Here is a 16,919-nt window from a genome sequence, read left to right on the forward strand (position 1 = left end):
ATCTTGTGGCGTAAATTTCAGGATGGGTCTAAGGTAACAAGCAATGAATATTCCGATGAACGAACCATCGATAAATAAAGGGACAATTCAAGATGAAATTAATAAACTATGAATTTTTATTGAAATATGAGAGGGAAACGGTAAACGAGCCGCGTTGTTGTCAGTTTGGTCGCTGAGATGATACTAAGTTGCGCGCGCAGCCATCCAAGGCAACGGGATGCTGCTGCCATCTAGTGTCTTCAACAAGTGTCCCCCCATTTTCAACACCACAGCAGAGAATAGTTACCGTTCGACAAGTCTTCTCCATCTTTTCAAAACAGCAACAGTGTGGCGGCTACTACTACTACTAAACCAGACATGCACCTCGTCCACATTCCTCCGTGGAACTTCTAACGAATTAGTACGTGTTGGAATGTGTATGTGTAAATGAACCTTCCATGAAGTTTGTTTCTGTGTAATGTTTGTTATGTGTAGTGCTGTCACCTGCTACCAATTTTTCTAACTATGCATGAAGAGTAATGATTGAATAGCATACCGTTGTAGGCCTGTTGCTCTCTGCGGCAAGACTTTTTAACGGGGAGATCGGCTCACATTTGTGCCTCGGAATCACAGAAAACCAATTTCAGCCGACCACCACTGTGGTGACGATGGGTTCCACAGCACCACAGGACCACAGCGGCGCAACAATGTGGCTACAGCTCGACGTGTTTTCTCCATCTTCGATATGGCAACAGCGTGGTTATACTTCGACTAGTTTACCACCTGCTCAATACGAAAGCAGTGTGGTTAAAGTTCGGCGACTCTTCTTTTTAACACAGCAGCAGTGTGGATAGAACTCCCTCTTCACAGTGTGACTTCTTTTTAAGTTGAAGTCTTTTTTTTTAACACAGCAATAGTGTTGTCAAGGTTAGGCAAGTCTTCTCCATCTTTTCAACAAAACAACCATGCGGCTGGAAGTCAACAATGATCCTCCATCTTTACAACACAGCAGCAGTGTTGATAGAGTTCGACAACTTTTCATCTTCAATATAGGTGTGTCCAGAGCAACAAGGGGGGGGGGGGAGGGACCCAAGAGCTATACTAGTTTTCTCCATCTTCAGGACAAGTCTGCTTTATCTTCAACACGGTAGCAGGCAGTGTGATTACGTTCAACAAGTCTTGTTCTTTCCGACTTTTCGACGCAGAAACAGTGTCGTTAAAGTTCGCCAAGTTTTCTCCATCTTTTCAACACGGCAATAGAGAGGCAAGAATTCGAAAATCTTTTCAACATACCAATGGTGTTTCTAGAGCTCCTTTCAAGTCTTCTCTATGTTTTCAACGCTGCAACAGTTTGGCTGAAGCTCGACAAGTCAAAGCAGCAACATTGTGGCTAGAACTTGACAAGTCTTCTCCATGTTTTTAACGCTGTAAAACAGTTTAGCTAGAGCTCGACAAGTCTTTTCCTTTTGCAACACGGCAGTGGGCCGCGTGATTACCGTTCGACAAGTGTTCTCCATCTTTCCAGCACAACAACAGTATGGTTAGAGTTTTACAAGTCTTCTAAATGGCAGGAGGCAGAATGTTTACCTTTCGACAAGTCTTCTTCATATTTTCTACGCTGCAACAGTTTGGCTAGAGTTCGACAAATCTTCTTGCAGTAGGCAGTGTGGTTGCCGTTCAACAAATCCTATCTTTTCAACACAGCGACAGTGTGGCTCAAGATTTACAAGTCTTCTACGTCTTCTAAATGGCAGTAGGCAGAATGGTTACCTTTCGACAAGTCTTCTCTGTCTTCTCAACACGGCAGCATGCAGCGTGATTATTGATTACGATTAGACAAGTCTTCTCAATCTTTTCAACGCTGCAACATTTTAGCTAGAGTTCGACAAGTTTTGTCCCTTTCCAACACGGCAGCAATCAGCGTGGTTGCCGTTCGACACGTGGCTAGAATCCAACAAGTATTCTTCTTCTTCTGTTCAACATAACAAAAAAAGTGGATGGAATCGGGGAGAAGGGTTCTATAATCTCCAACAGGTTATTTTCAGGCTAATAAATTTCTCGTAAAAGAAATTATGCATCGATAAATCGAGGGGAATCATTTCCAATTCAGACAATAAAAAAAGTTAGAATTTAATAGAATTCAAATAAAAGGTATTTAATTGAAGTTTTAATCACTCGTTCTTTATAATCGAAATTGAATATCCCTCTGAGGCAAAACGGGGGAGAAACCACAAGATCGATGATGACAATACACGAAAAAACGACATTTTTTTCATTCCCGTGAATAAATTAGTACCACTTCGATGACGTTTTTTCCAAGGGGAGTTCTATTGGAAAAATTCAACTTCTAACGATAATTAACAATTTTCCAATCGGAGGAAATTGCGATAGAAGTGATTTTTCCACCGTACTTAGAAAGAGAGAGATGCAACCGATTTTTCAAGAATGGGGTGGGGGGGGGGGGGAATTCATTGTTAATGTACTCGTATTTTTAGGATCACGAAGTTTCCCAATTGACTTTTTCTATTGTATCAATCTTTTTACCCTATTTTCCATTCTCTTACACCCGTGACTCAATTCGAGAACACTTCTGAGTCCACCGATTTATGAAATTTATATTCCCGAAGGGTGAATTTGAGTCATTTCCTGACATTAATGAAGTAATGCGGAGTAAGGAAAATTGGCATTTTCTGCGGGAAATTAATTAGTTTAGAACCAATTAGTTTTCCCAGCCCCTCCCCTTAAAAAAATAAGGACTTTTCCGCTAATTGAAGGTAACGGTTCGCTTGTTGTTATGAAAGTACGACGATAGTTTCGCTTAATTATACTACGGATTAGATTATATACATGTTTGCCGCAGCGATAGTAAACAACCGTGAAGTTTTGTGAATTCAATCAAAACTAGTTCTGCCACTGGTTTCTTGAGTTTTCATTGATTTCTGCTTGTGTTTTTCTGTCTGGGTGTCTTGAAAATGACTATGGATCGGATGCCTCCCGTGCACAAAATTATCTGTCACTTTCAATGTGTATTTGCGTTGAAGTTGTGAAATACATTACTCAAGGATTACTAAGAGTTGACTTTTCTGTTTGCCGTGTTCGAGGCTTTTTAGAAGCAGACGTTTCTAAAAACTAGAAGCAGACGTTTTTAGAAGCAGACGTTTCTAGACTGCTGTGGTGGACATATTCAGTGCAGTTGGTGGCAAGTACGAGGATAAAACGATCTCATTAGACAACCGTTATCTACTGACGCTTTGGTTGGAGACGTGGAAGAATCAACCTCTTCGCTGTGACTTCGAGTGATATTGGTGTGACGTGGCAGCTTATGATTGGCTGGGTCGGAGATCGGAGTCTTTAAATTTGAATGGGGGATCGAAATACGGAAGAGTTCGTTTCCTAACTGTCCTGATTTTGGTCTTTTAGATTGTCGGGTGCCATGTTTTCCTCAATCCGGCAATCCGAAAGACTAAGATCTAAAGAACTAGAATCCCAATACGACCGACTCTTTTGAATTCCGATCCACCACCTGAATTCAGAAAAATTCTGAATTCCAGAATCGAGGAAAATTCACAAAAAATTGAAAGAAAGCTTCAGAATTGATGAAAATTCACAAAAAATGAAAGAAAGCTTCAGAATTGATGAAAATTCAGAATTTCAGAATTGAGGGAAGTTCACAACAAATGAAAAAATAGTATCAGAATTACTGAGAAAAAATTTTGAGATTTCCAGAATTGATGAAACATGAGAATTCCAGATAGAAACTTAGAATTTATTAAAAAAAACAATTTAAGACTTGGTGGAAATGCAGAATTCCAGAATTATTCCTTTGTAGATGAAAATTCAGGATTTATGAAAGAAATTATTGTTACCGTAAATGCGCCCCCCCCCCCGCTCCTTCAAAAACGCGTGGCTCTGTGTGACCGCACACCCCCGTAAGGGCGGCTCCGAGTCGATGAATTGTAGAACCTAGCGGAAGAGAAAATTTAGCGCATTCATTAAATGTACTTCAGAAAAAATAGGAATTATAGATATACTTACGTAACATATAATACTGATGAGAAGTTTCCGGCGTGTAAAAATTCCCGGTGTCCCTCGTGTCGACATAGACGATCATGTAATTGCCGGTGGCGAGAAGCCCTCGCATTTGGAGGATGTTCAAGAATTCGGCTAGATCAGCGATTTCGCCGAGGAACACGTATACTGCAAGAAAAATGAATTATTTATTTTTTACTCTCTAGTTCCACATACATATTCATTCACATATTTTATGAGTTGGGTACGTGTACCACACGGGGGAGGGGGTTAGGGGGTCGCAAATGATTTTTATGTTCAGCGAATGGTTCACCCGAAATTTAAGCCACTGGTGACGAAAAAAAAAGGGAGGAAAATATGTTTTTGAGTACCATGGGAAAAATATTTCCCCACACGCCCATAATACCAATAGAGAGGTATAAAAATGATATTTTTCCCCTCTGCAAATCGACTGAGAGGAAGAATTTCCCTATCACTGTTTATGAGGTGCGCAGGGTTGCCATATTTTGGCGACTTCTGAAGTTAGGGAATACAGTCGAATCCCGTTTTAACGAATACCATTATAGCGAAAATTTCGTTTTAACGAACCCTTTTCTAATCCTCCAGATAAATTTACATAGGAATAATGCTAAAACCTGAGATTCCTTTATAACGAAGTGATTTCTCCAGTTTCTTGGAGTTCGTTATAACGGGATTCGACTGTACACCACGTATTATGTATCCACAATGTACATATACACTACTACTACTAAACCACACATGTACCTCGTCCATATTCCTCTGCGGAACCTCTAACGAATTGGTACATGCGGGAATGTGTGTGTGTACGTGTAGTGAAACCTGACGTGAAGTTTGTTTCTGTGTAATGCTTGTTATGTGTAGTGCTGCCATCTGCCACCAGTTTTTCTAACTATGAGTGAAGTGTAATGATTGATTAATTAATCGTTGAAGGCCTGTTGCTCTCTGTGGCGAGACTTTTCAATGGGGAGATCGGCTCGCATTTGCGCCTCGAAGTTGGGAACCACAGGAAACCAACTTCAGTGTACATATACACTGTACATATCCACAATGAAAGGTAGGCGACCATGGGTTTGTTTAGGAAAACATTATTGAGACTTGGATATATACCTTTCCATTTTGGCGGTAGAGTTATGGGACACTCACGTATGCACAAACAATTTAGCTGTGGGGAAAAAAAGGCGATAAATTGGGGGTTTTTTTACGATTTTGGTTGCAGTTACGTAATTTTTATCTTCATTTATTAGATAGAAATCCCTACCATTTTGCTCTAATTTATTGAAAAATACCTACGATTTTGCCTTCACTTATGGTTTTACTTTCAATTAAAAAAGAATTCAAAAATTCTCACAATTTTGCTGTCAATATAAAAACTCCCTACGATTTTGATTACTTACTTTATTACGCACTGTCACTTCATTACTATTTTTACTTAAACACATTACTTCTATTGAACTATTAACTGTATTATACCATTGCTATTTTACTTTTTCACGTTAAATGTTAAGGTAGATGTGATAAATCGGGTTACTATACATAATAACTAATAATAATAATAATACCGATAATGCATAATTACCGAGCATTTTGGTAAGTTGGATAATTTTTTCTAAATTTATCACTTTTACCGGTGATTATACATAATAACCAAGCGTAGCGTCTTTGGTAAACATGATAAATCATGCTATATGCTATACTATATATTATAATTCATACACGTATCGTATCATTATATCGAGGTAGTACCGTAAAATTTGTCATCATTAAATCGGGGTCCAACGATATTCATCACGCATACCAGACCTTTTTCATATTTATCAGATTCACCAATTCCGCTCTGGTGTATTGTGCATAATCACAAATAAAGGCGATAAATTTCTAGAATTTATTAAATTTACCACCGACGCCTGGATATAATGCATAATACTTTGTAAAAGGGATATATTTATCAAACTTACTAAGACGATTGGTAAGTATGCACGATGAGAATTTATTAAGTTTAATAACAGATTTGTTACATTTACCGTTAACATTTATTTTCAACTATTTTATTTTACATATTTTCACTTATATTACTTTATATCCTTATTTATTTATTACTTATTTTTATTTTATATCCCGACAATTTTGCTTCCTTTTTAGAAATTCCCTACGATTTTGCTTTTATTCACGAAAAAGTCCCTACAGTTTTGTTTTCATTTGTAATATCACTTTCACGTATGAAAAATCCGTACCGTCTTTCGAAAATCCCTACTTTTGTACATAATTTTTTGCACGTAAAAATTTGGAAAATCTCCCTCTATGTAATTCTTATTCCTCAAGGTTGACAGCTGCACAATAAATAACACCAGCGTCGGAAAAATTAAATGTTCAATAATCTTTAAACGTGGGAAGAAAATGTCAGGGGAAAACATTCGTTCGGAGAAAGAGGAGATAATGATTAAATTCACCGCTCTTGTTAACATTGAGATAATTGAGACATGACGTGGAAAGAATATTAAAAGATGCAGCATCATCAATTCATGAATAAGAGAGTATACGGCTGTTTCTCATACAAAAATAAAATTTTTGAAAAAGAATTTCCCAAGGGAAAAAGGTTCGAGTAAAATTTGCCTTAAAATGCCTATAAATAGGATTATCGAAATTTTAAGAAATTTCATTCCAAATTGTGAATCACTGGATTCCAGAATAATTTAAAATACATTTTTTTTATTTAATGTTTCGTAAAATTTCAGAAAAAAATTAAAAGGAAATTCTAATCTTTCATTTCGAATATCAATAAATTAATTTAATTTCTTTTATTTTGCGAATTTGTAAGAGCATTTGCTCCCAAAAATAATTATTACTTGGAAAAAAAATCAACGATGCATCACAAATATCTCTAATTTTAATCTATTTCATTTGAATTTAAATATTTGAATTTAAATTTATTTTACTTTAATCTGAAATTTAATTTCAAAATTTATTCAGAAATTTAATTTCAAAATTTATTCAGAAATTTAATTTCAAAATTTATTCAGAAATTTAATTTCAAAATTTATTCAGAAATTTAATTTCAAAATTTATTCAGAAATTTAATTTCAAAATTTATTCAGAAATTTAATTTCAAAATTTATTCAGAAATTTAATTTCAAAATTTATTCAGAAATTTAATTTTGAAATGTACTTCAAATTTCATTCAAAATTCAAAATTTTATTTCAAATTGCACTTAAAGACCGATGACACTTTTCTTGGAAATCATTTCAAAGAATATCTTCTGAAAATTAGTGTTTCAGGTTTAAATATTACCGAAAACTGTCATAAATAATTTTTATGAAATTGGAAACCGGTTATGAAAAAAGACGCCAACAGATAACTCATTGCTCCTGGAATGGGATAAAGAGAGAGAGATGGTGCTTTTAAAATTCAAATTAAGTCTATAATGAAGGCACGAGATAATGCGTTCCATAGCGCTTGCTGGATTAGGCCAACGATCGGCGCGTCCAGAAAATCCACCAACAACAATTCACCGAAAGAAAAATTGACAGCAAAGAAAATTCGCGAAAAAACATTTCGTCGACAACCTAGTGACCGAGGAAGTGAATGAACAGATTAAGTGAGCTGGTGAGTGAGCAAGTAAGTGAAGAGTGAATAGGCAAGTGAGTGAAGGGTGAATGGGCATATGAGTGAAGGGTGGATAGGCAAGTGAGAGACTGAATTAGAAAAATCCCTTGGGCTCCTTTCACACGGAGCGGACGCGGGTCCGGATCCGCATGCCCTATCACACGAGCACCAAAAGATGCGGGCGTAGGCAGCCTAGAGCCATTCTTTAGTGGTTTAATCTAGAGCCCCCATAGAATATGGGTATAAAGATGCCTTCAGTTCGATCCTCACAAGTAGTCGATGGGAGAAAATATCTTAAAATATTTTCGAAAGATTTTGAAAAAAAGATCAGTCTTTTTGGAAAATATGAAAGAAAAATTCCAAAAAAATCCAATGATGCCGAAAAAAAAAAAAAAATTCAGGAGATATCAAAGGCTTTGCAAGTAGAAAATGGGAGTGGGGGTGGAGAATTTCGAAATGTTCTGTGCTTAGAAATATTCGCATCACAATTCTGTCTGTGAAGCCCGGATTACACTATAAAAATTTTATAATAATTCTTTTACAAATGCAACCAATAAGCTGATCGGTTGCATTTGCCCGAATGCAACCGATACATTTATTGGATCCATTTTTTAAGTTTTATAAAATAACTTTCATAAACCTTTTAGAGGGAAATCTCATCTTTAGAATAGTTACTTCTGAAATATAAAATATAAAATTTCACTATTTTTTTAGTTCAGAGACTCAATATCGATCGTAAAATATACTTATAGGTATCGGGGGGCACCAAAACTATTCTGTAATGAATTACGGAACGGCTTATAATTTTGGTCTCGTCAGTGACCGTTGTTGACAGGTTTTACTGTATAAAATTATAAAGTATTAACGAAAGGCAGTTAAAGTTGCTATATCTCCTACATCTCAGAAGGAAACGGAGGGATAGACGTATATGGGTACATCATATTTTTGATGAACAGGGACCCTCATATGGTGTTTTTAAGGGTATTTATGGCAAATAATTAAAAAATTCCGTGCAAAATCATCCGATAAGTTGCATGAGCATGAAGTGCTGTCGGCGAATTTCGCAAACCACCGACCAGCTAAACACGAAATTCTCCAACCAACCGAAAATAAAACGGCAAGAATGAAAGACAAAAGATACCTATTCATAGAAATGATGGCCTTGAGGGGAGGGATCTCCATACAGTCAAGGTTAAAAAACATCTAATAAATAGAGATCACAATAACCCGCCAGACCATAATGAACTTCATTTGAATTGTCTTTCTTACACACACAAGCACATTTTTTTTTTTTTTAATACGGAAACTTACCATTCTAAATAATTACAAAGCATCTCGAGAAACAAAAATTTCAGTCAAATGCTTTGTTTTTCAAGAGCAAAAAAAAAAAATATAATAAAAAAAAAATTGATAGGAGTTTTAGAAACAACTAAAATATTTCAAGGAAACTCATTAGGTGAGCTAAAAAAAAAGAAGAGAGAAATGAAACCATTAGAAAAATCAACCTAAGATATTTTTCAGAAAATGAAAAAAAAATATATTTTTTTAAATTGTTGTATTTTTCTTCTTACAAAAACATTATTCCAAGGAAACACATAAAAAAAATGTCATCAAGCTGCTTATTATTTTGTTTCCAAGTTTATATGAAGTTCTTGTATAATTTTTCTTTTCCTCCTATTCAGTTCAAGAAATGAAAATCTGTAAAGAAAATGAAGTTCTTTCTATTGTCTCTTCTTCGGAATGGAAAAAAAAACCAAAATTTATGGAGAGCATGATACATTCGAGGTTCTTATCTTAAAGTGGAGAGACTTGGATCAATTTTTAAAAGGAACTACAGGGTTCGTGAGAAGTCCATGACCCATTATGGAAATTTGTTTTTAAAAAAAAATGAAATGATTTTAACAAATACGCTATAATCAGATATAAAAATAGTTTTGTGCACTGTGTACGAAAAGAGAAAGAAATTGTAAAATTGGATGAACGGATGTATATGGTTGTTATTGTGCATATAAGTATAGATAGATACATGTACTATATGTATGGTGTTACATGTAATGTACTAACTGATATTCATAATACGTAATTTAATTATATAACCGTGATTATGACTTTCGAAATGAGAAATCTAACATCTTAAAGTATACCGTAACCGTAAATATGTAAATAAAAATATAATATAACATGTCTAATCTTTATAAAAGCTGTTGTCTGAAACATATGTGATTATAACCCACTTTAGACCTGCTGGAAGGACTTATAAGTCCCTTGGGGTCACAAAGTGTTTGTATTCATGTGTTTTTATGTTTGTACCTATGTGTATGTTTGTATTTGTATATATATCTGTGTTTTTGTGATTTATTTATTTAAAAAAAAAAGCAAATCAACAAATGAACTTGAAATAAGTACGGTTTGCACTTAAATACAGGGTGTCCCGTAAATATAAGGTATTTAGGAATACATTTACATCACTCAGACGTATGTAGCGCCCATTCTGATGGAATTATTTTGATGAAACTTGGTTTATGGGTAGTCACCATACGTCCCGTATTTAACGGGACATTCCCGGTTTGTTTTTCTGTTTTTCTGGCTGTCCCGACTTTTTTGCTAAAGTGTCCCAGTTCCCAGACGTATTTTCACCACACACACACACACAAAGACAACTTGACTTCTTTTCCTCCATTTCTTTCTTGACGCAAACTATTAAAATTATCTTCCCAGATCAGAAGTCCATTACTATTCTTATTTGTAGGCGTGATTATCTTAATCTCACATATTTGTGTTCTTTTTTTTTTTAATTCACTGCAACTTGCAGTAGCTCTCGATTTCCCACAATTGGCACCTTTTCTGCGATTTCAGTCAACAATCCCCTATGTATAAAATTATCTATAGGGGGCATTGGCGTACCAAAAAGCCTCCCAAGCCAAGATTATAGTGTTATTTTGCAGGGAAAAACGTAAAAAATCCCTCCTTGAGAAGAAAAAAAAATTAACCCCCCCCCCCCAAAGAAAATTCTGCATACGTTTATGATAGGGGGGTGTTGTTTCAGCACGAGTTGACGACTTCGCTTACTTTTAGCATCATTTTTGGCGGTAACTGGCAATGTCTCATATTTTCCTTGAACAAATATGGTCAGACTATTTATGGGATCTGTGGACCGTGGGGTAAAGAAAGATTCAATAATATGTTGGCAAATTTTTTACCACCAGGTGAATGAAGAAGCGGTGCTTTTTAACACAGTTGTCTTTTTCTTTAATAGTTACACTGACACAGTGTTTACCAATACGCATCTAGATGCGTGATTTACGCATCAAAATTCAATTTTACTCCTCCAAATTTCACGTAGGAGTTGAAATACTCCTTCAAATTTTAGGTATTTTTTTATAGTTATTTATTACTGATAAAAAAAATACCCCTTAAAAATTTTTGGCAATAGTGAAATTACTCTTCACTAGTTTTGAAGGAAATTATCAGTCTCCACTCATTTAAATGTGCACAGAAATATGAAAAAATCTGGCAGAATTGTTATGGGTCACTCAAAAAAAAGCTAAATACATATTAATAATATTTTGAACGCCAATAAAGGCCAAGAATGAATTTAAAAATCCTGCAACCCTAGAGTGTTACAGCAACGTAATTCCAACAACACATGATCAAATACAGTACAGACAAACAAAGAAAAAAAAAAGGGTAATAACTAGTTTCTCTAGAACAGAAAAGCTGGAGGAAAGAAAGTTGTATACGTATAAGTTCTTTTACAGATACCGCCAAGAAGCGCGAGAGGCGATGAGTACCCCACTGTTATCATTTTCAATAATTCTTTGTGGCTTTAATAATTATATTCCGCCGCTCATTTTCTGTTTCTGTGTGGGATGAATAACACTTAAAATTTTTCACAATTTTTTGGAGAACGACATCTTGGAACCCTTTCCTCGTTAGTTATGGCCATGAGTTCTGAATCACCCTGTATGTTCACTTTCAACGTGGGGGATTAATATTAAAAATTTCATTTCAACATTAAAAGTCAAACCTTTAAAATTATTATTAAGATCTAAGAATATTTCACCAGAAAAAAATAGAAACTGCGCCATAAAATTTCCCAAAAAAGAAAACACAATATAAGTTTCGGAGCCGGAGAACATATTTGATTATTCCATCGATAAACTTTTCTCCAGAAGAAAGTCCTCTTTTTTATATATATATATTCCATTTCCATATCTGAATATGGCTTAACAGGAAAGAAAAACTCTATTATTTTTACACGATATTTTTCCTTTTTTCCCATAAGAAATAGGGAAGAAAAAGTTCCTTAACGTGTCTTTAGTAGAATAAAAAGGCAAAAAAAATCCTACATATATTGATTATCGATTGGGTAGAAGAAAGAAGAATTGGGCAAAATGGAGAGCCTTGTGGCAATCCTGCAAATACAGTTTTTTTTTCGGTCGTCTCTTCTACACCTTTTTTTTTCTCTTATGATTTTTCTCAGCATTTGTGAGATAGAAAGAAAATAGACTCACAATAGAAAGAAGAGAGGGATTTATCGGGTTCGTTTGCAACACTCAATCTTTTATCGTCTTCGTCACACACGTTTTCGTGCGAGAATTGTATGGGGGTATCCTTTTCTGGTAATAACGCTTTTTCCTCCTGCCGTCGACGAAAATGTGTTCTCTATAAAATATACAATTCTCGTACTTATGTACTTGGAATATGTACACCTTTTTTCCCCGATATCTTCATGGTAGGCTTATTAGACGGCTTTACTTCCTTTCAAATTTTTGCACGCGATATATCGGGTCGTCTTCAATCAATACTGGTAAAACAAGTTGCGAGACACCTTTGAAATCATTTACAGGTCTACGAGAAGGATGGTATATGTACCATGAAAGATTTTGTTTTTCCGGGTGTTAGTCAACCACTTCTCTGACGAGAGCGAGATATCTCGTCTTAGAGTGAATGGAAGAAATACAAGGTGAGAGGTGAGCGGAATACCCATGGCACATTTTAAAAATGAATAAATGAATGCCTAACGCTCGTACAGTGTAACCTGTTTATACGTCGTTTGTACGTCACTCAGTTTGAAAATATGACTTCCATATTTTCGTGTGACGTTTGACTTTGGTCGCAATTGTTTCCTGTAAATTTTGATGTTATACTCATAATAATACATTTATTCCACTCAAAACCTCAATCATTCGACGTTTCCAGTTCGATTCTAACTCAAAATCCTTAAAGAAACATTTTTATCCATCAAATGCGCGCAATTTTTGCAGACGGGTGTGCTTCTTGCGCATTGCCACAGCAAAAGCCATAAGTTTTAAAGGTAATTTATAACTTATACGAAAATAGACACTGAGTTGGCTGATGATGGGGCATAATACCGCGTCCAAACACCAGTGGAATAAATTCAATCCAGCTGACTGTTTCTTCAACCTCTTTTTTTCCTCATCGCGAAGGTTTATTGTAACCTTATGAAACAAAGTTGTGTGTTCCCTTCTTTTTTTTCCTCCCACCACAATCGTGATATCTCAACGAGATAACGATAAACTGATAACGAGCAACTGAGATAACAGTGGTGGGGTTCTGCTCAGCTTTCCCCCCTCTTCCTTCTCCATGGCATTCCCCCCCCCCCATATAATGTATCTCTCTTTCTCAGCTCCAATCCTTCTAGTATATACTATGTACACAGAAGTGAGAAAGAGAACAAGTAAAAAAACTGCAAAACAAGTTTGTGGGGGAGGGGCGGAAAACCAAGGCACTGCGCTAATACCCCCTCATCCAATTATCTCTGTACTGTTCATCCCCACCTTTATTTTTTTTTCTCTCTCTTTCTTTCCCTTTCTTCCTTTTCTTTAACGCGGAACAAGGCAACCACATTTATCGCCCATACATCTAATGCAGATCATCGCCAACAGCTCGTAAGCGTAAAAGTTAAACTGCATCATAATTTTCTCTGATAAATGCCAGCAGCTGTCGCACCTCATTTACAAATGATTTCCTAAAGAAAGATAATTCAGAAACCAATCCCTGAGGAAACAACAGAGGGATCTCCTCAAATTCATGTGCATCTTAATACACACAATCAACTTTCGATCATTCAATAATTAACGTATCCTTAAATAATCCGTATTTGTCATAAATTAGACGGGAAATATGTAAATTTTTCGGATAACACGTTAATAATGCAATCCCGTTCTCTAATTAGTGATCGTCAATCCTCAGCGGATGGTCTCGGTGAATCAAACCAGAAATTCCGATTATCAACACGGCATTGTTTTCTTGGCTAGAACGTAAATTTTAAATCATTTTGGAAAGCTTTTCAGTAGCAAAATTGATATATTTCCAGTGTAATGTAATCAATTCAATTATTCAGATAGTTTTCAAAGAGGAATATTGTTTCATTATCCACCTCTAGAAACTGACAATTCAGGCTCAAACATCTTGCTAATACAGACACGGTATCGATCTTCCACTTGATAAGCAAAACTAATGGGAAATCTCACAGAGCCACCTGTTGCGATGGCTACTAAAGTTGCAGAATATCCATTTCAAGGTAGAGTAAACTGCAAAATAGCAGTTAAAGTGGGTTTCAAATTAGCTCATTTACATATCAAAGCTACCGTATTCTGTATCTGTTCTATCTGCAGGGATTGTGATGACTCCCGAGAATAGTCAACTGCGATTATACTAGTTTGGGGGATTACAGGTACGGAGGAATATTGTATTTGAACAAGTTAGGATTAGATTGACGTAATATTGTTTATCCTTAATAAATGGTATCAAGGACAGAATTACCAGGGAAGTTTGAAAGACCTATCCAGGTGTATCCAGCCGTTGTATCGAGAGTATCACCTCGTTTACATGCATTCTGGCAGAGACGTATTTAGAGGGGGAGGCCTTAGTGGGCTGTAGCCAAGGGCGGAAAATTTGTAAAATGAGCGATAGAGAAAATTAGTGAAATCGGAGAAGAGGACGGCAAAATTTTTGTAGCCTAGGTAATGAGGGATTAGGTCAATTAGTGGCCAAACGAGTAATCCAGATTCTAGAGGGACCAGGTGAAAGAGGGACATAAGGAGCGATGAATCCGGTTGGTTAGCGACCAAAAGTGTAGTCTAAAGCATGTGCAAGCATGAGAGTGATCAAAATAGTTACTTAGAGAGTGTGTACGCATGGAAGTGAAGAAAATAACGACCTAGAGAATGAGAACCAGGTCAGTGAGATCTAGAGAATAGAAATACCAAAAGGTAGAAAGGAATCTGTAAGCATGACCCCTCTCATGCTTACAGGGGTCATGCCAAAAAATGACTTGGACAGTGAGGAAACCAGGTCAGTGAGTGACTAAAAGAGTAGTGTAGAGAGCGTACAAACATGTTGAATGCCAAAAATAGTTCCTTAGAGGGTGTGTAATCACGGGAGTGATAAGAAGAGTGAGCTAGAGAGTGAATGACCAAGTATGTGTACAAGCATACAAGTGGCCAAAAGAGGAACTTACAGAACATGTTGGAGAGTCATTTCTACCGTTCACATTGTTTATCAAAACACGTTGGGAAATTATTGTTACTGTAAACATTGTTTATAAAAACCAGGTTAAAGAATTATGTTACCGCAATCATCGTTTAGCAAAGCAGGTTTCAGAATCATCATTACTCTTAACAAAACGTATTGTAGAGCCATGATGGAAGCGCAATATACGATGAGGTCTCATTTCGCAGCATTTCCATGTGCGACTAACATACTGAAAAAGAATTTACTCACGTCAATATTTCTCCAAACATGAAACCTGTAGGAATACTCATTAATGAGACAGTTGGAAAACGTTTATGTTATCCTTATAAGCACCTAAAGTACGGAGTCAATTGCGCTAGATGATGTGATAATGACACACTTGTCAAGTAAAATGCTTGCGTTCGGTTTTGATTCCATTCGACGCGAAAACTGCGAATACAATCTCAAGCATGAGCAGAAGCAGCGAGCAAATAGCTCGACATGATTCATTAGCGAAAATGAATTCCTCCGGAAAGGGAAGATCAGCAGTCGTTGTAAATTCCTGTTATATGGTTTGAGCATAACGCAGATTGACTAATTTGATGATGATAAGTGGACGGGTGTGATCCCTAAATAGGCACGCACACAGATGTTCGGGCTGTGTATCGATCAACGAAAAGATGTCTCAAAACCCATTAATATCCATTATCCCTTTAATTGGCAACCATTGAAACATCCAGAGGAGAAAAGTTTTGAGGAGGTTATGTGTTAAGCAAATGAGGGGTACATTGAATGCAATTAAATGACAAAAACAATTTATTGTAAATATTTGAAAATATGAGATGTTGAACCTCTGAAAATACACTGTAGTTCTAGGATTTGCATAGATATGAATAGTATAAAAATGTAATTTATTGTATGCCAACTTACTTTTCTATCATTGTTCACGAATGCACAGCAATATGTCTTCACCACGCATTTTGTATTTCCGTGTATTTTGTATGTAAACGTGGGTTGTTCAAACCAAAATGAGCGACCATGCACTTGACAATACTAAACGTCATGCTTCATTTATTTTCCCATGCTGAAATCCTGTTAATGTTGATAATCCTAATTAAGTTGTTCTATAGCAACTCCCTATCGCTTTGATTCCCGATTACCCCCATTAACTTCACGTCATCTGCGAATTTCCTAACGATCCCATCGATACCCTGATCGAGTTTATCGATAAAAAGTGAAAAAGGTATGCTGCGGCCAAAGACACTTCCTTGAGGGACTCCACTCTTCACAGCAGTCCAATCAAAGAATTCCCCGTTCACCATCACCAAGTTTTGTTCAGTCTCTTAACAGAGATTCTATTCAATTAAGCCAGTTGGCCCCAACCTCGTGTAAATGCTTCAAGAGTTTGCCATGTTGGCCCGATCGAATGCCTTCTGGAAATCAAGATGAACCATATCGACATTTTTGCCCTCACCCAAAATCTTAGTCTCGTGATCATAGAGGCAAAAGGAGGGTGCTTACTCATGGCTTCCCCTTCCTGAACCTACGCTGACTGTTTCTCCAACGTGTTTCTTTTTTCAACGGTGTTTCTCCAACACGAGTTTTTATGAAATATTTACGGTAACGATGATTATCCAACTTGTTGTTTTTGTACTATACTAGCTATAATACTCGGCGCTGAACGGGTTTTCTTCAAACTTTAGCGGGAATTTTCCCAGTAAAGTGACAAAAACCATTATAAAGGCATAAGCTATTATACATAATACTGGCAGCATTAAAGTGACAAACCATTGTAAAGGCCTATGCATTT

At 36.3% G+C, this 16,919-nt stretch overlaps 1 protein-coding gene across 1 annotated transcript in view; it reads right to left on the reverse strand.

The window, feature by feature from the left end:
- LOC149067383 (receptor-type guanylate cyclase Gyc76C-like) overlaps window positions 1-16,919 on the reverse strand; it is a 315,737-nt gene that overhangs the window by 125,545 nt on the left and 173,273 nt on the right. The window contains exon 4 of the mRNA XM_089252906.1: window positions 4,015-4,176. Coding sequence (XP_089109032.1) covers window positions 4,015-4,176 — 162 coding nt within the window. The remainder of the gene's footprint in view (window positions 1-4,014; window positions 4,177-16,919) is intronic.

The sequence above is a fragment of the Pholcus phalangioides genome, unplaced genomic scaffold, assembly GCF_987345545.1.
Source record: "Pholcus phalangioides strain wild (caught in Gottingen) unplaced genomic scaffold, Ppha-v1.0 ptg000031l_1, whole genome shotgun sequence".
Taxonomy (NCBI): domain Eukaryota; kingdom Metazoa; phylum Arthropoda; class Arachnida; order Araneae; family Pholcidae; genus Pholcus; species Pholcus phalangioides.